At 33.9% G+C, this 20,738-nt stretch overlaps 2 protein-coding genes across 3 annotated transcripts; one reads left to right on the forward strand and one right to left on the reverse strand.

The window, feature by feature from the left end:
• Window positions 1-414: 414 nt before the first annotated feature.
• On the forward strand, window positions 415-9,695 carry ORP2A (OSBP(oxysterol binding protein)-related protein 2A). The gene is given in 11 exon segments (XM_068608955.2): window positions 415-1,409; window positions 3,228-3,587; window positions 4,876-4,972; window positions 5,869-6,311; window positions 6,977-7,132; window positions 7,637-7,804; window positions 7,943-8,083; window positions 8,322-8,549; window positions 8,664-8,777; window positions 9,517-9,664; window positions 9,667-9,695. Coding segments are annotated over 11 exon segments (2,295 nt in total). The 5' UTR covers window positions 415-998.
• Window positions 9,696-15,414: 5,719 nt separating this feature from the next.
• LOC137808051 (protein NRT1/ PTR FAMILY 6.3) lies at window positions 15,415-20,297 on the reverse strand. 2 transcript variants are annotated; one of them, XM_068608959.2, is made up of 5 exons: window positions 20,036-20,243; window positions 19,649-19,826; window positions 19,441-19,480; window positions 18,551-19,122; window positions 15,415-16,413 (listed from the first exon to the last, which is right to left on the reverse strand). In XM_068608959.2, exons 1-5 carry the CDS (start codon window positions 20,148-20,150, stop codon window positions 15,537-15,539), a joined length of 1,782 nt encoding a protein of 593 aa, XP_068465060.1. In that variant the 5' UTR covers window positions 20,151-20,243; the 3' UTR covers window positions 15,415-15,536. The 2 variants fall into 2 exon arrangements, with proteins under 2 accessions (XP_068465060.1, XP_090155750.1); XM_090299624.1 differs by lacking the exon at window positions 19,441-19,480 and having other exon boundaries at window positions 20,036-20,297.
• Between the last annotated feature and the right edge of the window lie 441 nt (window positions 20,298-20,738).

The following is a 20,738-nucleotide window of genomic DNA, read 5'->3' on the forward strand; positions in this document are numbered from 1 at the left end:
TGTAAAAAGGTTTGCAAAACAATTAGCAGTAAGAAAGCTAAATTTAATTATTAATTCTTAATGAGAAGTCCTTTATAAGATTAGAAGCACAGCATATTATGTGTTTTAAGATTTTGAAAGGAAAAACGAAAAACACATTCAGAAAAGAGAAAGGAAAAGTTTGAAAGATGAAAGCTTCATGATTACGTAGTAAATAGCATTTATAACGCGCCCCAGTTTTCACTCATCGTCGTCAACTGCCACCCTGTCTCCCTTCTCTTCCCTTCCTTAAAACGCTTTTCATTCACGCTTCACACTCCCCGCGATATTTTACCGATATTTTGACGCCCGAATCCACTCGCGAAAACTCCCCCTCCCTCAGTATCTCGCCATAACGAATAACAATAAAGAAAAGAACAATGGAGTGAGGATGAAGAAGCAGACTCAAACTGCAACCTGCTTCTTCCTTCACTGGTCTTTCACTCGTCTCATGCTGCAACCAGTTTGTGTAAAAAAAAAACCTCTTAATTTTGTTTTATTACCGTTCTACCCACCCTTTATTGCATTGCCTTGTCTCTCTATCTCTATATCTTTCTCATTCTCCTCCAACAAATTTTTATTCATTCACTTCCAATTGCAACAACCCAAACCTCACACTCACTCACCTTTTCTTTCTCTGAAACAAACCCCTTTTATTTATTATTATTATTATTTATTAGTATTAAATTAAATAAACATTATCTTCATTTTGTATATTTAATGAATGCATCTTTTCTCATTCCACACCTCTAGCTATTAATTAATCCTCCTTCATCGATCTGCTTCTTTCTCAGTTTCAGAGCTCTTCATTACTCCAAGCCTCACCTTAGCTTTCTCTCTTTCATTTTTTTAAGAACCCTAAATTATTATTCAGCTCGCGTAGTTTTCAAATGCACTTTCTGTTCCAATGAACAAGTGAAATAAGAAATCAAGAGAGAGAGAGAGTGAGAGGGAGTGAGAGGGAGAGAAAAGGTTTGAAAATGCGTGTGAAGGAAATGCACCCCTTGTGCTGCATCTCACTGGAAAGTCCGGGGATCGGGAGCGACTCTCCGGAGCCCGAGGCTGCTGCGTTGTCCAGGACGAGGAGTCTCCCGGCCGGTGGATCTGACGGCATTGCACGGCGGGGATCCGAGGCCACGGTGGCCGGAGTTCTCTACAAGTGGACCAATTACGGCAAGGGATGGAGATCCCGCTGGTTCCTCCTCCGCAATGGCGTACTCTCCTATGCCAAGATCTGCTGGCCGGAAAACCTCAACCTCCTCTCTCCGGTTGACGATGTGCGCCTCATCGGAGAAGTCACCGCCAACCGCCTTGCCAGAGATGCTGCTACCGTGCGCCGGAAGAGTCACAAACCTCCTTCCTCCTCTTCCTCTGCCGTCGTGCATCTCAAGGTATATGATTGTTCAATTTTCATTATTAATTTTTTTAATTATTTGTTTCCGTTATGATTATGGAAATTTACTTAGGTTTATCTTTGGTGCTGATCTGAATCACTCTATATAGTGTGGGTCAGGTCTTGGTCTCGCTTTGGCAGTGTCGTGTTCACTGTTTTTGGCGCTACCTCACTGCAACTTTCCTGTAGAGGCAACGTTCTTTCTTTTTATTTAAAAAATAAAATAATTTTTCTATATGTACTTATAATAAACTTATTTTTTATTTTATTTCGATGCGATGATTTCACCTCATTGATTTCCGACCATGAAACTTATCAAAGCCGCATCAGATTTAGATTGTTCTTGTGGCAGTGTAAAAAGGTGGAAGAAAACCTGAAAGAGGCTTTGATGCCCGAGCAATAACATGGAAACCCGCTGGATTCTACCAGGCTTTGTTTTTTTTTTTCAATTGTGTTTCTTTCTCTCTCATCTGGTCTCCTTTCCAAATTCAAAGTTGCAATGCAATGCAACTTTTTAATTCCTGTTTTACAGTTTTAACTGGTTGTTAATGTGTAGTGGGTCACATCAACAGGTGGCCGAGGAGGTAGGGATAGTCTACTATTAGCCCTATGGCATTAACTTGTGGTCACGTCATGCATCTCTCTGCCTTCCCTTCATTCACATTGGCTGGAATCAATCTGCTTCTGCACCTGTGTTAAGATTTCACTGCTTCTTCCTCCCTTGCACTATTCTATCATCACTTCCTCCACTTCCCACTTTTTCATTGCGATGCCATTTTTCTGCAAACTCCAACCTTTTTTTTATCTCTTCCCATTTTAGCCCACCAAAGTGAAAAGTCTAAAGAAAATAACACCAATCTGGAAACTGGAATCTAGCGGCAACTTGCATTGGTTTTGCCCTTCAAAGGTTTAATGACAAAGATGGTAGTTTTTTTTGTTTTCTCTTCTAATATAAGGGATTTAAGTTGAAGGCTCTACTACTAGAGGAGAAAAAAAAACATTGGGGTGATCTAATGAGAGGTGTAATTAGGGATCTCGTACTCTGTGTTTCCCAGGTGCGAGCTTCCTTTTAAATTGTAAAGCTTCGACCTTGCTTTAAGAGGGAGAAAAACCGAAAAAGCATTTTCAGTTATTAGTTTTTTTCTCTTTTATATATAGTTAGAAAATAAAAAAAGTGAAAACATATGGAAAGGTTCCTCTTTTGTCTTTGTCAACAGAAATATGTTTACGTGGGACTTGCCACCATGGTGGTGGGGTATCATCCAGTTCAATATACAATGTTTCTTTTTTTTTTAATCTTTTAAAATGGGTGCTGCTACTGTTTAAGGTCACCATTCAAGAGCCACTCTTGTTCTCCCCGGATAAAAGAGAAAAACAAAAGGAAGTTGGAGACAGTAAGTTTTGTTTTTTTACATCATTACCTTCTATCTCAAATCATTCTAGTCTAGTAATAGTAGCATCATGCCGTGATGCCCCAGTGAGGTAATTTCGTTTTCAAGCTTTCTGTATAAACTTAATTTGTCTTCTCAAGGTGGGCTCTCTTCCCCACTTGTGTTTCTCATGGGGACATGTTTAATAATAATCAATCTTCCTCGCTCTTCTGGTAGTTGATAGTTGCTGTTGCTGCAATGTTTGGTTGTACTCCAAACATTGTATATGAATTTAGAAAAATTTAAAACCTCAATCTGTTATACGTCAATAGATTTTACTGTAAGTGTTATATTTTTCTGTCTATTATTTAAAATAGAAAAAAAGGTAAATAATGGTGCTTCTTCGGTGATTTTGAAATTTAAGTTATCCTGTGAATTTTAAGCAGATCTCGTCATTCAGAGAGAGCAAGTCTGACGATAGACGGTTCTATATATTCACAGCCACAAAGACTCTCCATCTGAGAACTGATTCAAGAAAGGACCGCGTGGCGTGGATTCAAGCTTTGGTTTCAACCCGAGAATTATATCCTCTTCGAGCGCTCAGCGACCATCTCTCCCTCGCACCGAATCATATATCTGTATCAACCGAGAGGCTTAGGAAACGCTTAGTTGAAGAGGGTAACAGTGAGAGCCTTGTCAAGGAGTGCGAGCAAATCATGTTTGCCGAGTTCTCTGAATTACAAGAGCAACTTCAGATCCTATGTCAAGAACGAAGGAATTTGCTTGATACAATAAGGCAGCTGGAGGTAATTCCATTACTCATCTGTGTGCTTTACCTTTGGAATTCTCCTGACACTTTATTTGAAAGCTTGCGCCACTGTTTCGTATTAGTTTGCTCCTCACAGATAAACTCCATCTCAAATTTGGTGGAATAGCCGATGCTAATCCTCTAAATTATGAATTATATTACAATAAAATGGGTCATTATGATTTGTTTCCTGAAATACACACACACATATTTTGTATATTAAAGTTCTGTGGTGGGTGAGGTCCTGGGTTGGGTGGGTCAATACTGTATTACTGAGCCATATTGACAAAAACATTGACCGAAATTACTTCCACAGTAAAAGTTTACTTGTGATAGCCATTCCAAAGTGCTTTTTCTTTAATGAAATGAGACATTTGTTTCTTTTACTCGTGCTTTCACTGTTTTAAACTTTGTTATTTCAGCTTTCGTTATTAGCTCCCCAAATTTATACTAATTTGACTAATACTGCAATTAAATTTGGTAGTTTTTTATTTATTTCTTGCCATGGTTCCATCAAATGGTAAAAGTTGTACAAAACTCTTCTCCTTATTTTTGTTCTTGCCCAATACACATAAACCTTGCACTAATTTTCATTAGATTTATTCTCTCTATAATTATTGGTGTATTTTTTTTTCCGGGACCGCTGGTTATTGAATTGACTGTAATAGTGCATTGTTACATTACATTATTGTTGTACTTATTCTGAGTTTGTACTAAACAATGAAAATCTGGGAGTGTAGGGTTTATTTTCTGTCTCATTTTTTTGTATTAACTCGGACTTCGATCTCTTTTGTATGACCCTTTATGCTTTATATTTATTTCATTCTTTCACAGATAAAAAAAAAGTGGGCATATACTTGAGTTATGTATAGTTCTAGCTTCTTATGATAGGATAAGCTTAATGTGTGTGTATATATAACACAAATCAAAATTGAAAATTAAAATTTATATATTTACCTTGTAAAGACTTACAATTTACAATTGAAAATTAATATTTGGTCATGCTTTTTGGCTGATTTATTGGTTTTCCTATCTTGTCACCAGTAACCTTCTTTGATGGCATTGTTTACTGATCCTCTCCTACACCCAAACTTATATATGCATGACTCTCATAATTGATTGTGATTTGCATCCCCCCTTGTGGTTTTCTTCTTCCTAGCTTCATATTTGAAGTCTACTTACTATCTTTTCTCTATTTCAGCACGTGTTTAGTTTCAATGTGTGCAATGTTTTGTTCCTCTGTACATGACTTACTGAACTAATCTTTTGTTATTGATCATGGACAGGCTGCTAATATTGAACCTGAGGCCTCTGCCTTGCATGACAGTGAATACCAATTAACGAAGAATGGCTTTTCAAATTTAGGACATGGAAAATATAGCGGTATTACGTTATGTTTATACTTCTAATTATAATCTATACATATGCTGCGATCTTTCTTTTTCAAATTTCATGTAGTTAGCATGTGCTAGTATTCATATTTTAGAATCTTCGTTTTCTCGATAGTAGTGATCGTAGCCTCCTAGGGACCTACAACTTTGTGCTATGAACATGAAGAATATTGCTTACGAGCTAATTTTTGAATTATGGAAAGTATTTTGTTATATGTCATTAAAACGTGAATCTATATTTTCTATTTTTCTAATTTGAAATTTTCTTAAGTGAATAATCTACTACTAGCCTCTTCATGCTGTTTGCCTTTTGAACTCGACAACATTGATTCTTTAATATTTTAACTATCTTTTAGATTCAAATTGGCGTGAAGTTATTATTCAAAAGTTCAATTGATTGACTATGATTTCTTGTGTATTTTATGTTTAGATAATTATTTTTGGGGGTATGAAGTGTTTTGGTTAAATTAATATATCTTTTTTTTTAAATTAATGTCAAGAAAATAGTTATGAATCAAGCCATTTATTGTTTTCTTTTGTAAGTATTTGAAAGCATTTAAGAGGGTGTATTTAATACCTTTACCCATGCACCTGGTGTACATGAGGGAAAATATGATTAGTTTTATGGTAGATCGCGGTTCACCTCTCAATACTTGCTTTATCTTGTTATATTGTATTTATTTGTAATGAACTTGATGGACATTTATTTCAAATTTTTGCATTAAAGCAGAAAAAAAGACAACTCATATTATTGTTTATTGTTGTCACTACTGATCATATAAAAGGCCTTCTGATAATAACAGAAGTATATGTTTCGATAAATATTATTGCAATGATCTTGTCTTCAACCTTTGATATATATTTTTCACATATACTTTTGATTTTCAGAATGCAGTACTACTGAATCATCGGATGATATTGAGAAACAGGAGATGGAGGAAGTGTCAGATGAAGATGAAATCTCATACTATGACACTAAAGAGTATTTTACAGAACTTGGTTTTAGGTGTGGGTCCACAGGAGATTTGGATCCAACGAACATGTCTGGGGAAGCTAACACACAATGCATTGATTTGGAGAACAGTCTTTTTGCGAAGACGGTCAATGATTTTGGGTACCCTCAGATAGCAAGGCGAAAGAAGCTTCCAGATCCTGTTGAGAAGGAAAAGGGCGTTAGTCTTTGGTCAATTATCAAAGACAACGTGGGCAAAGATCTCACACGAGTGTGTCTTCCTGTATACTTTAATGAGCCAATTTCATCTCTTCAGAAATGTTTTGAAGACTTGGAGTACTCTTTTCTTCTTGATAGAGCTTATGAGTACGGAAAAGCGGTAAGATATACATCTTGCTATTGAATGTGCTATTAAAATCTTGCAGTGTAAACATGACAAATTTTAAACCAGTTTTGGTATATGACCTTTTATTGTTTTATTGGTCTATTTGATAGATGAATTTCCCCTAGGATATTTGTTGTCTCGATATTAGTACTGAATGGAATGTATGTACTATGTAGTGTCCTTCAACGTTTGGATGGTAATATTGATAGTTTTATGTCTAATTTTCTTGAAAGGTTTGCTTCATGCTGTTAAATTAGTGAGTTTCCAATGAAAAGTGCAACTATATGTAAAAATTATCGTTTCAATGGGAAAATAATGGTCAAACTTGTCTTACTTGTTTTCTGTTTGAATTGGCTACAGGAGTTGTACTATTTATATGACTCAAATTAAATTCCTCAGTACTCTGAAATAAAACTACCTCAATAATTTCATACGAATTTGTTGTCTTGAAATAAATAGTTCATATCAATTGCCTCATTGGCAACTGATGCATTTGCTTTATATGTACTGCTCTCTTCTCAGATGAATCCAAGTAATTTTTGAGCGGGAGACTTGTATTAATAATTTTTTATTTAGCTTTCCTTTTTGTTCATTTGGAAGATGACATTATTTAATGCTTATTGAATGTAGCAGTTCAACCATTAGACTTCTATTTTCAGGGAAACGGTCTCCTTCGGGCTCTGAATGTTGCTGCCTTTGCTGTTTCTGGATATGCATCATCCGAAGGTCGTCATTGTAAACCCTTTAATCCATTGTTAGGGGAAACTTATGAAGCGGATTATCCTGACAAAGGAGTTCGTTTCTTTTCCGAGAAGGTTAGTTACTTTATGATTTAATGATGCCGAGAATTGGCCGAGATGTAGGCTGCTATGTTGCTGTGCATTTAACTTGGGCTAAAAATGTGATACAACCATAAATGGCATACAGTCTAGTTTTGGTTTCAATCTCTATGACTCAACTTTTACCTTAGAAAGGTGAAAATTCCAACAGATGTACTTACTTCCATGTCGTGTAAGACATTTTTCATTTACTAAATTTGAAAATAACAGAATATAAAGTGATTTGGAAACTGATATTAAGAAATGGGACGAAACTGAATAGGATGTTTTAACTGGTGGCATGCAACTTGCTAACTGAACAATGGTTTTGTCATGTTAATGTTATTTCCTTCTTTTGGTGGGGTGAAATTGCTTAAGTTATTATTGCCTTAAAGATAGTGGTCCCATCATACGCTCAACACCCCATACAATGTGCAGGTAAGTCGAATTTACCTGCCAGTATTTACTGTTTTCTCAAACAACTGATTACGTGTGAAACAGGTGAGTCACCATCCAACTGTCGTTGCCTGCCACTGTCAAGGTAGAGGATGGAAGTTTTGGGCTGACAGTAACATTCGGTCAAAGTTTTGGGGAAGGTCAATTCAGCTTGACCCAGTGGGTGTTCTGACCCTGGAGTTTGATGACGGTGAAATATTTCAGTGGAGCAAGGTGTAAATCGTGAAATGACTCTGTTTACGTTGATTATTTGTACTGGCTAGTGCTAGTGACTTGGCTTTCTAATCTTAACATTATAGTATATTTAGATTAAATTATAAATAGTTGTTACAACGTTTTTGTTTCACCTAGGTCACGACAACAATTTATAATCTTATCCTTGGGAAAATATATTGCGATCATCATGGAAACATGGACATCCGTGGTAATCGCCAATATTCGTGCAGACTCAAGTTTAAAGAACAGGCGATTCTTGATCGAAATCCTCACCAGGTATGAGTGTTCTAATTATATTTAGTGGCAGTTGCTTTGTCTTTTGAAGCCTGATATATTGTTTCTAGTTTTCTTACTAACCCAGCCTGTTCATAGGTTTAGTTTGATTCGTCTGTATTTTTATTTTTCTGTCTTCGCCCCGCCCGTGGCCCCACCGAAAATATCAGATGGAATCTTATCTTGTGTGTGCTTTTTGCCTAACAAATTGTTCATTATAATGTGCTGTATGTCTAATTAGGTGCATGGCTTTGTTGAAGATGTAACGGGAAAAAAGGTTGCCACATTATTTGGCAAGTGGGATGACAGCATGTATTATGTTAATGGTGAAGCGAATGTGAAGCCAAAAGATTGCACTTTGCCTGGCACAAACTTCTTGTGGAAAAGGACTAAGCCACCTTCTAATCTCACCCGGTACAATTTGACATCGTTTGCAATCACACTGAATGAGCTTACTCCAGGGCTAAAGGTATAATGATGTATTTAATCATTATTGGATGCACGTTTTCCTTTTTCTTCTTATGTATCTCTAATGGTTTGTTATAGCCTTTTCTGATCCCGGGTATTTGATCACGGATTAAAGGAGAAGCTTCCACCCACGGATTCCAGGCTGAGACCAGATCAGCGGCATCTAGAGGATGGGGAATACGAGAAGGCTAATATTGAAAAACAAAGGTTGGAAAAGAGGCAGAGAATGGTATGTGAACTCTTTCACGCTTTGTTCGAGAAACGTGCATTCTACTTTTCTTTTTCCTCACCTTGTATTTAGGTCCTTGTTTGACCAGGTGTTTGTGAATTTCTGAACTGTATAAGCTAATCATAGTAATTACTTGGGTAAAATGTTGATTTTTTCTTCCTGTACATATAACCAATTTTGGTTTTAATCTTTCAATTTTTATTATTACTTTTTAATATTATAAATTTATTTTTTTAAAATTATTTCAGAATAGTAATTGAAATGATATGGCTAAATGCACTTCGTGATACTTATCATTTTAAAAAATAATTATAGTAGTAATGTCAATAATTTTTTTAATAAATAAAAACTAAATTGGATTGTCTTTACAAAAGATTAAAAATATGTTTATGTAATCTTCATATTTGGAGGATTGTTTGGTAATTAGGTTGTGGATTTTTTTGTGAAATTTGTTAAGATGCATTATTTATTTTTAGAAGTATGTTAACTAGTTCTTTGTTTTACATTTTTTAAAATGTAAAGTAAATCACAAGTGTAATTTGTTAATGTACTCTTAAAAAGGTAAATATGGATAAATCTATAATTATTAACTTACACCAAATTTGTTTAGTAATAACTTTAGAAATTATAACTTTAACTTCATTGAAGCATTAATTGTAACTTCAAATATAAGTAAGCGTACAACTCTGCTTTTATTTCGTAGACCTATATTTTGATCATCATCACGCTTTTCATACAGTCAAGGAAACTGCAAGAAAATGGATGGCAGCCTAGGTGGTTCCACAAAGAAGGTGAAAACGGGACGTTTCGATATATTGGCGGGTATTGGGAAGCGAGAGCTCTAGGAAAATGGAATGGGTGCCCAAATATCTTCGGTGAAGTTTATGATGGAAATTTGATCCTATAGGTGCATCTTGATTTTAGTTCAGGTAATATTTATCTGTTCCAAAGCATGTTGATATTATTATCCAAACACCTTTATACCTTTGATCCATGAGAGGGACATATCATAGGTCTTAAAGCGCCAGTTCAGCAAATAACATTCCTTTTAAGATGACATGCTAATACGGTTGCTGTGTTGCAGATAACGATAATGAATGCAAAATAGTGTGTGGAGGGTTTCTCTTGAACCTTCTTGCATGGCAGCAACTTATTTTACTGAATCGAAAGGGAGGGTAGCCTTTGGGAACCTACGGAAACAAGGCTCTTTGCAGTTCTGGTAGGAGGACAGGTTTGTGGATTGCCCTTGTGTTGACTTAAACAACAAAAACAAGGAAAGGGATAAGATATATTATAACATCAAGCAATTCCATCTTAAAGTTACTTCTGAACTTAAATGATTTTAATCGCCTGCGGCTGGTGAAATTTGTAATTAGTCTAAATGGACCTAGCATTACACGTACACAGCTTTTCAGCAGAAAGCACTCTATTGAGAATATCAAACTGCGGCTGTTACTTCAACTAGATGAGAAAATATTTGAGCAAAGTTTTCAGCTTAGCAACACTTGTTAGATTAGTTTGTTTAGATTGTCAGTTTTTTTTTTTCTTAAACTTTTGGTAGTATGTAATTATCTGGGGTGTTAGCTTATGTAAGATTCTCTCTCTTGATCCTCATATAGCCACTGACTTAGCCGAAAGGCAATCAATTTATTTTGATTTTCTAATTAATAAATGGACGATTTGTGTTATCTCCCTTGAACTGTACCACTGCTACTTTGTTTCACGTAAAAATGTTTACATGTCATAAGTGCATGCGAATGAAAAGGGGGCCTGGCAGAGGGCAAGGCTAATGGACCAAAAAAGAGAGACAAGTCAAACAACCATTTTTGTACACATGATCGAAGCATCTAGAAAATAAATCAGGTTCGTAAACACATCAGTTGGTTGAATAGATGCCATAATTCTTCTATTTATTGGTCATTCAATTGTGAAATATTTATTTATATATTTGTAATGTCTTAATAAAAAAATTGACATGTTAAAGTATAATATTTTATTTTAATAAAATTCATTCAAATGAATTAATTATTTTATCTTTAAATGTTTTTTTATCAGCTAAAAAAATAAGAAAAATATGTACATAAATGGAGTACTCGGAGTCTTGAAATCCTTATACAAAGTAATTAAAATATTTATAAAGAATACCTACTTGTAGGTACCATTTAAATTCTACTACCCTAACCACATCAAAAGCTTACTGTTATACATGTAGCCACAATTTAAAATCCTACTCTCCTAACCACAAATAAAAAGTTCAATACTATCCACCCTGATTTTGGTCACAAAGCAAAACAAATATTCTCCTTAAGATTACAATGCTTCCTTGTTGAAACATTTACTATCTAGGTAATAAAAATTACACTTGGTTCTACTACACGGATATAACCCAGTTTCAATGTGTTACATCGTTCCATAATCTCCCCAAATTGTTGATCCTCCAAATAATATGATAATGAGAGATTACTTAGATTTGTGCTGTTTCAAATAACGTGATATCATGTTAGTTTATACCTATCAATGGCCCACTTCATATACATCTATTTTATCATCCTAACCAAAATTTGATTTAACATTTAGGTAGTTTGCCATTGTTATATTTTAAACCATATAGGTGTATTTTGCTTGTCGTCTGCACCATAATGGTCAAATTGTAATCTATGTCTTTTCCAAACTGTTATGTATATTCATGATTAAACATATTTTATCTCTCTGTTTAAAATTTGATTGATGATACTTAAAAATCAAATGTATGTCTTATATACCAATTAGAGTATGAGAATTTTGTTTTAAATATTTTATTTTTAATTTATGTCCGACATTTCAGTTGTACATTCCTAAATATTTTCTCCCCATTTGCTTTATCATTGCTAAACTATATAGAGTTTCTCTATTCCCACATGCTTCTCATTATAGCCTCCCACATAAGCTTCCATATCATGTTGCCTTTATTATTTAAACCAGCCATACACAATATTGCATATATGAAGTAATCTAGAGTATATGAATCATATCATACTAAAAAAGACTCTCACCATTCATTCTCAATTAGAATGAAATTTACTAGAAATGAATTGGGATAACATAACTAATCATGGTTGTAGAAATTATAACTTTGTTAATTAAAAAAAATCATAACTTTAGTTATAGAAATCATTTTTAGTAAACTAGCATCTAGCACTACAACTTCCATAAGACTATTTTTCCTAATTCATTACAAAATGTTCTTGAACATGGTTGTAATATGTAATAGTGAAATATGCTTTTCACCTAGTCTCTCACACATATGTGGACTAATCTCTCATACAGTTTCTATACTAGTGTACTTCTCACATCTCTGCAAGTGTAAGTGCACTTTTGTGTCGTGTGCTAAAATTCTAATCACAAATTTTTAACTTTAACTTTAATTATAATCTAATCTAATTTGTTGATATATCTTGCTAAGAAATTCAAATCCCAATACCGTAAACATAATAATTTTTCTTCAATTTAAATAATAATTGATGGAGTCTATTCTCCTCTAAGCAGCAACAAACCTTTTGGAGATTGAAATTTTTTTAACTATCAAGTCTCTAAAAAAATTCAAATTTGTTTCTCTATGAAGAAAGATTTTTTAGGAAAAGATTACTCACATGTGTGACCTCAAGAATAAGAAGAATAAGAAGATAAGAAATTAAGCAAATTAATTCTCATTCATCAAAAGATGAATTGTACATGGATCAAGGATTTTATGGATCAAGGATTTTATTTATAGATCTCTAGCCAACATGATGCAAAAGATTTGGGGCTAAGAGAAAATTTCGGGAGTCCAAGCCAAGGGAAATAGTTTCCCCAAATTGCACTAAAAATAACATCTCCTAAATGACGTAGGATTTTCATGCTTCAAGCTTCTTCTTCCTAGTTTCTCCTTTCCTTGGCCAAATTCTATAAGGTTCTTTGGCTGAATTTTCAAGGCCTAATTGAGGCCCAGTGAAAGCCCCTCATGTTTCTACAAAATCCCGCAATACAAAGAAGAATGTACACCTATACTATTTATACATATAAGACTAAAAAGAAAAAAGAGAATTCTAGTAGTCCATGCTTCAAATTAGGAAAGTCTTCTTCCTAGAGGTATTTTTTTTCTTCTTTGAAGTTTCTAGTGATGAACCTTGTCAAGGGAAAATAGGTTGTGCCACATATGTGTTCTCCATCAAACTCTCCATCCTCATAATTAGCAACCCCTTCAAAAGGAGATAAATCACAAATATTAAAAGTAGGGTTGACTCCATACTCAGGTGGAAAATATAATCTATATGCATTTTCATTAATTTTTTGGAGGACTTGGAATGGACCATCTCCTCTTAGACTAAGTTTTGATTGTCTTTGAGAGGGAAACCTTTCATTTCTCAGATGTAGCCAAACCTAGTGTCATTCCTAAAAATAATTTTCTTTCTCCCTTTGTTGTTGTATCAAACATATTTTGTAGTATGTTTTTCAATATGGTCTTTCACCTTCTCATGATACTTCTTGATAAACTCAAATCTAGACACTCCTTCCTTATGAAATAAACAAGTTGTATCTCAATGTGGAAGCAAATCAAAAGGAGTGATAGGGTTAAAACCATAAAAAAAACCTCAAAAGGAGAAAAATTACTAGTCTTGTAAACTACTCAATTATAAGCAAACTCTATCTGAGCAAAATATTCATCTCAAGACTTATTGTTGCCTTTTAAGATTACTTTTAGAAAAGTGGATAGAGATTTATTCACTACCTCAGTTTGCCCATCAGTTTGAGAGTGTCATGTAGTAGAGAACAAAAATTTATAATTTCAAGTCTTTTCCAAAAAGTTTTCTAAAAATGACTTATGAACTTAACATCCCTATTAGACTCTACAATTTTAGGTTGACCATATAATTTGACAACCTTTTAGCATGGTATGAAATGAACAATTTTAATGAAATGGTTCACTACCACAAAGATAGAATCAAAGTCCATATGGATTCTTGGGAGACAAAGCACAAAGTCCATATTAATATCATGTGTAAAGTCCATGGGAAATTACTTTATCTTAGCTTGTCGACAAGTTATGCATTTAGAGCAAAACCTTTAAACATTTACTCTCACGTGTACCCAATCAAATTTGTGTTTCAAGAGTTTTATTAACTCCAAAATTACCTGACACCTCCCCCGTAACTTTCGTTTACAATAAGTTTCTTGATGGATCCTTGGGATATACACAGTTCTTCCATTTTATAAAGATATCATTAAGAAATGTAGAACTCATTAAAAGGCTTCTGAGGCAACATGCATAAGTGGATTGAAAGTCCATGTCATGCTAATACAATTCCTTTATGTTATGTTATCCTAGAATTTGAGATCCAAAGAGATGAGTGATAACTCAATTTTTTAGTATTTTTCTAGACTAATTTCATTTCTTTTAAGTTTCTTTTGTTCTTATTTTCTGTTTTTAGATTATATTTGTATTTTTTTAAATAGAATTTTTACAAAAACGTCTTAACAATGACTTCTTATAACTTATATTTTTCCTGATTCACGTAATGTTTTGACTTTTTGAAGAGCTTATTTGGAGTTGAAATTGACCTAAGAATCATGGAAGAAGCTGCTGAAGAAGGGAGACTTAGAAACTAGAAGATAGAAAGAGGAAAAACTACTAAAAAAGGGTTCCAAAAGGTTTATAAAGTACTTTAAATTTTTTTATTAATAATAGAAACTATTTATAATTTTTATTAATAATAGAAACTATTTTAGATACCAATAATTTTTTTTGTTTATAAAATGATCTATAATTTAATCAAATAGTAATTAATTATTTGGTCACTAAAATTGATTTCTATTTAGTGATTTTCTTGTAGTGGTAGAACACTATGATTTTATTCTTCTTCTCAATATTATACAAATTGTATATAAAAAAAAATGATAGTTTGTATTTTTGAACACTTTTGTACATGAGTTGAACTACTACAAGTACTTAAATTATATGTATTTTTTTTTTTGTTGATAAAAAATTATAGTTTACATAATGCTGATATGTTAAACACGAGGTATACAAAGTCTTGTAAGAGATAACATTGAGTTGAGATTGAGTGTGCTTGTAGGAATGCAATTACTTGGCAAGTAAAAATAGTTGAGCATGCAAGTTGTAGTTGTTATGACATAACCAAGAACTCCAGCCAACCCAAGAAACAAAATGTACATGGTCAAGCTTAAAGGTGAGTAGATATAAAACCAACACTGCAAAGATTGAGGTATAATGACTGACAAATTATCTATGGAGAACAAGTGATCGATAAACCTACTGCTTCTTGTGGTAGAACAAACCTGAGTGCTAGAAAATGGATGGTTTATGCACGGAAGTTTTTAATTTGGACATCTTATAATTGATTATTAATTACATGAGACAAGTTATTTTCCATGTGTGGTAGGGTTGTATTGTAACATGAATAGAAGAGAGTCAGAAATCTTAGTCAATAACCGTTTGATACTCTTGAGAAAAAATGTGATATTTTATAATAAAATGTATGATTTCTTCTTTCTACATAAGTGTCATTTTATATAATTTTATATATAGGTTAAAACATATGTTCCATTTATATTCTTTCTTATTAATAATTTCAATCATTGTATATTAATTTTAGTCGAATTCAAAAAATTAAAATTATATATATTAAACACCTCTTTTTTAGCACTTGATTTCAAACTTTTGCTTAATATATGGTATAGCAGGCCTATTAAAAAGTAGAGTAGTTAAACTTAGACTTAAAGCTAAGCATGGGAAAGAGTCTCTGTTTCCTCCAACTCTATGCCTGCCTCAGCGAGTCTCTTGTCCTTGTACACATACCCCTTTGCACAAAACAAGTATACCACCAAATTCACACCACTCAACACAGCCAGTAACCAGTAGAAGTGGTGCAGTTTCCCTTCGTTGAGGTTGTCCGCAAGCCATGGTTCGCTGTGACGTGTCGCCTTGTGCACCAAAGTCACCAACATGGAACTAAGAAAAAACCCTAAAGACAACGTGCTCAAAAACAAACCCGTACTCATTGTCTTCATCCCCTTTGGACACTCCCTCAGGAAAAAATCTAGCTGCCCAATGTACGTAAATGCCTCTCCCGACCCCACAAAGAAGAACTGTGGGACCAGCCAGAACACACTGATGGGAACCACAGCATTGTGTTTGTGTGTCAAACCGTGGGCACGTGCCACTCTCAGGCGCTTTATTTCCGTGAGTGCGGCAGCCACCATGGCAAAGATTGAGAGCACCAACCCTACCCCAATGCGTTGCAATGGGGTTAACCCTTGTGGGTTTTTTGTTACTTTTTTGGCTATGGGAGCAATGACGCGGTCGTAGATGGGGACTGTAAGGAGAATGCTTGCCACGAAAAAGACTGTAAGTGATGCTGCTGGAATTTGGAAAGAGTTTCCGATGTGACGGTCCATGGTGGTGGCCTGTGATACCGAAAATGTGGTCATTTGTGCGTAGATAGTCCAAAACATGATGGTGGTGGCCCAGACGGGTAGCATTCTCTGCACCATTTTAACTTCTTCCACGTCTGTTAGGGTTGAGAGATACCACTTCCTCTCCATAGTGATTTCTTGGCTGTCTGTTTTTGGATCTTTGATTGCTGCCTTGTCCAAGAACCTACTCTCACATCATTCAAATATGAAATTAATTTTATGAAGAAATCATCACTCAATAATGGTAATAATTGTAGTAGAAGCATATGAAATATAAACCATTGATAGCAGCTTGTCAAAAGGACATTAATTATGGAGAGTGCAAGTACTAGTTAAAACCTTAGTATTGGGGTGAGTGAATAATTAAGGTTAGGTAGCTAGCCAAAAGGTTATACCATATTTTGTTTTTCAGAGAGATTAAGAAACTTGTCTTATATTAAGATGGAGTTTGAATTCTATTAGTAGTTATTATATGCAAAGTAATGCAGTAGAATAGAATTACAAGTAGCAATAATATATATAGTGTGTTCGCACACAGCAATGTCTGAGAGAGATAGAAGAGACAAAGAAGACTGGGCATAGGGAGATAATAAAGAGATAGTGATCTGAAGCAGGACAAATAGTAGAAAGCTAAGGTACATGCACTATGAAAAACGACCTTGCATATGCATTGGCACTAGTAGCTGGCTAACAGTGGCCTTCACAAACACGTGATACCTATCTTCCCATTCCCATTTAGATATTAGAGTAAAACAAAAGCTAGACCTCTCATCCATGTAAATGTTTTACTTTTATTCACGCCTCAGTACACTTATTGATGCCTTGTTTCCTATCTACAAAGAGAACCACAAGAGGAATAAATCAAGAAGTTGGGAATAGTGTATATACTTTGGTTTCATACACAGTAAAAGAGTAAAAAATGAGGTTTTATTAGGGAACCAAGTTTACCTGTGAATATATATATTAAAAAAATTGTATGAATTTTAAAAATTTAAATAAACTCGGATAAAAATCTGATTTTGAAAAATTAATGAGATATTTTATATACATTATTTCGTACCAAAATTTTTTTTTGGTTTTGATCTTATTTTTTTTTATAGAAAAAATTATAGTTTTCTTTACATGTTATGACATAACTGATATAACCATATTATTCTAATTTTTGTATGTATATATAAATACATAAATAAAGTGTATTATGACTAATAACTTTCTTTACTTTTATATTTTTTCTTTTTTACATATATAATTTCTCTTTTCTTCTGTTTCTCCAAAAATAAATTATTAGAGAAAAGTTTTCATTAATTATAATAAAAATTGAAGCTATAACTAAGTCAAATAATTACTCAAAATACAATGACATTTAAAGTCTATAAAAGAAACTCTAGCCCATTTTAATAACTTGCCTAACTGAAACCAAAATTGATGAGCCAAATAAAAGGAAAGTTAGTTATTGTTTACCCCTTGTGTGACATGTCTAACTCACTACTATTGATTTGTAAATATAGTATATAGAGATCTATATTCACTGTTGTTTTGTTTGAGCTTGTGGATGAACATGATGAAGGCAGTGAGCAGAGGAACCTAAAACTACGCTTAGTTGTCCATTTCAGACAGACTTTTGGTTCCAATAATGAAGACTCCAAGATAGACATTTTAGCACTTATTATAAAGATGAATCCCCAATGTGGGACCCTACTCTCAAAGATGATGTCTTGGTTCTCCTTCCATCACTAAACTCTACCCTGTACTACAGTCCTCAATCATGGTTATTTAACTATAGCCTCAATTATTTATGCACATTTCTATATCAGAGGATAAAGACCAGGTATCCTAAATGATAATATTTTAATCTTAGCTTAGATAAGATATACAAAACTCTCTGTATATAAGGAGGGAATATAGATATAGATCAGAACCTCAAGTATCCACTCATGAGTCTAGCATTAGATCGATCCATTTTGTCTATATAATAGTGAACATTTAAAAACATTATCTAATATAGCAGGTGAAATGAGGAAATGGTATGCCATAATGTATCTTATTAGTATTATTATAATAATAATAATAAATACCAAGAGTGATGATTGAAGAGGTAAACTATAAATACTGGTTTTATTTTTTGTATTGAGCTGTAATTATTTTTACATTAGAGGTGGAGTCTTTTTAAGATTTAAATTTACACAGAAGAGAGAAAATATAAGCATGATTTAAGAAGCGATGGAATGTAACTATAATTTAATCTTAAATGTATGTGTGTAAGGAATAAATGTTTGAGCAGTATAAGGTAGACATAAGAAATAAGAGAGTGAAGGTTTTACCTGAACTGTCTGCTATGGGGCAACATCTGCTTCTGCTTTCTGAGAGTTTCATCTGCAACATCATCCAAGTTGAACAACAAAGAAGCATCAGAGGGCAATTCCAAGTGCCTCTTCCTCCAAGCTGCCACCAACACCATTGCAATCTGCGTTAGGGGACTTCCCACCAGTTTCTTGAACCGATACCTCCTCGTACCCGACAAGAACACCATAAGTGCCACCAGAATAGCACATACACTTATCCCATAACCCCAATACCTCCCTATGTGATCCTGAATGTACACAAGAACGGTAACTGCTGTCAGAGTCCCCAAGCTTATGAAGAACACGAACCAGTTGAAGAATTTTATCATCTGATTTTTCTCCACTTTGTCTGATTCATCGAATTGATCTGTGCCAAACCCTGACACACTGGATTTCAAACCACCAATGCCAAGGGATGTGATGTAAAGAGCTAGGTAGAGCACCAATAGCTGCATGTTGCTTGCAGGCTCGCAACGTCTAGTAGCAGATCTTACACATTTTGGAGGATGCAGGCCTGGGATTATGGTTGATATTGTCAATATTGTAACACCCTGAAAAACAACTTTTGTAAAGATCCAAAAATGAAATTAACCAAAAACATATCAAAGAAAAATTGAGTAGTGCATCCTTCTCTTTGATAGATTAATTATGAGCTGATTTAGATCACTATGTTCCTAACTATTACACCTAATTAAGTTATTAATTAAAAATTAAGTATATGTCAAGAATGATAAACCTTAGGTAATATATGACTACCTAACAATAATAATAATAAAGGGCTAAAGGCTCTGCATCCAAGTAGAACATATTGAGATGAAGCAAAGTGGTGAAAACTATATGAAGTGTTAAAATGACACATAATGTCTTACAGTCGCTTGAACGGTTGCGAAGATGGCAATAGTGAGGTATCTGTCAATCAGAGGGTGAAGGCAATGAAAAATCTAGCAACTCTTCATAATCCGTATTATATATAATATTAGAAAGAGCACAGTAACAAAGTTTATTGGAATAAAATAATTGAATCTTTCTTTGGCTTTGTTTTGAAAGTAATAGACAAGTGAATCAGTGGTCACAAACCTGCCGATAAAAGTGTCAGCTACAAAACCACCTAATAAACAGAGCATGAAAGAGGTTCCCATGAAGTTGGTGACTGTGTTGGCAGAATTAGCACTGCCCAAATGCATAGTACCAGTTAAATATGTCACCAAATTCACAGCAACACCCATTGTGGTTAACCTCTCACTTGCTTCCACTCCTGAAATAAACCAACGAGAACAAAAGGAAACAAACAACCTATGTCAATAACAAGACTATGCCTTTTTCTTCCAATACATAATATATATACACAATATCTATTCTAGCTTCAGAAAGTATTCTTAAGCATATAATTATCATAAATGGCTAAGAATAGATTTCATTTAACTAAAATAATCATCAAGATTAACTTGTAAAGGCATTGGAGACCTAAAATCATGGCGGCAGCAACCCAACCACCAGTTTTGGACCTCTGGGCTGGATGACCTTTGTAGTCGCAGGCATCTGGGATGGTTTTCTCCGGTGTTGCAGAGAGAGTGTTCATCACAGGAAGGGATATGAATGCTATTAATAAAGTAGGTATGCATGCCACATTGTGCTTGTTGTGTTTATATATACTTTGACGTCAAATAATTCTACCTATCTCTATATGTTTTTTATCTTTTATAAACTAAAATAGCAACCCTTTTACACTGTTATTCAGACACTGTACATTTGTTCATATTCCCTCTTTAAAATAAAATAAAGTGAGATACAAAATAAGAAATACTACACAATAAAACAATAAAAAGAGTAAAAAAATTATCCTTGGAAGGTCTCACAACTACAAACATTCAAATTAAAAAAAAAACTCAAATCCTATTGAAACTATACATGTACATGTAGTTAAAAAGAATCAAAAATATCTATGTAGTTGTCCAAACCTCAATTTTTTTTCTATCCATACTAATATAAATATGTGTTATTAAACAATACTGTTTTATTATGACTTTGAAATAAGATGTATCTCTTTCTTCTTTTCTTCTCTAAATATGTGAAAGTAAAATATTTAGACTAGTCAGTTTAAATCATTAAAAATGTTCTGCATCTACATATTTGTTACATCTTACAAATTGGATACATGTACAAGTAT

The sequence above is a fragment of the Phaseolus vulgaris genome, chromosome 3 (assembly GCF_051622355.1).
Source record: "Phaseolus vulgaris cultivar YP4 chromosome 3, ASM5162235v1, whole genome shotgun sequence".
Taxonomy (NCBI): domain Eukaryota; kingdom Viridiplantae; phylum Streptophyta; class Magnoliopsida; order Fabales; family Fabaceae; genus Phaseolus; species Phaseolus vulgaris.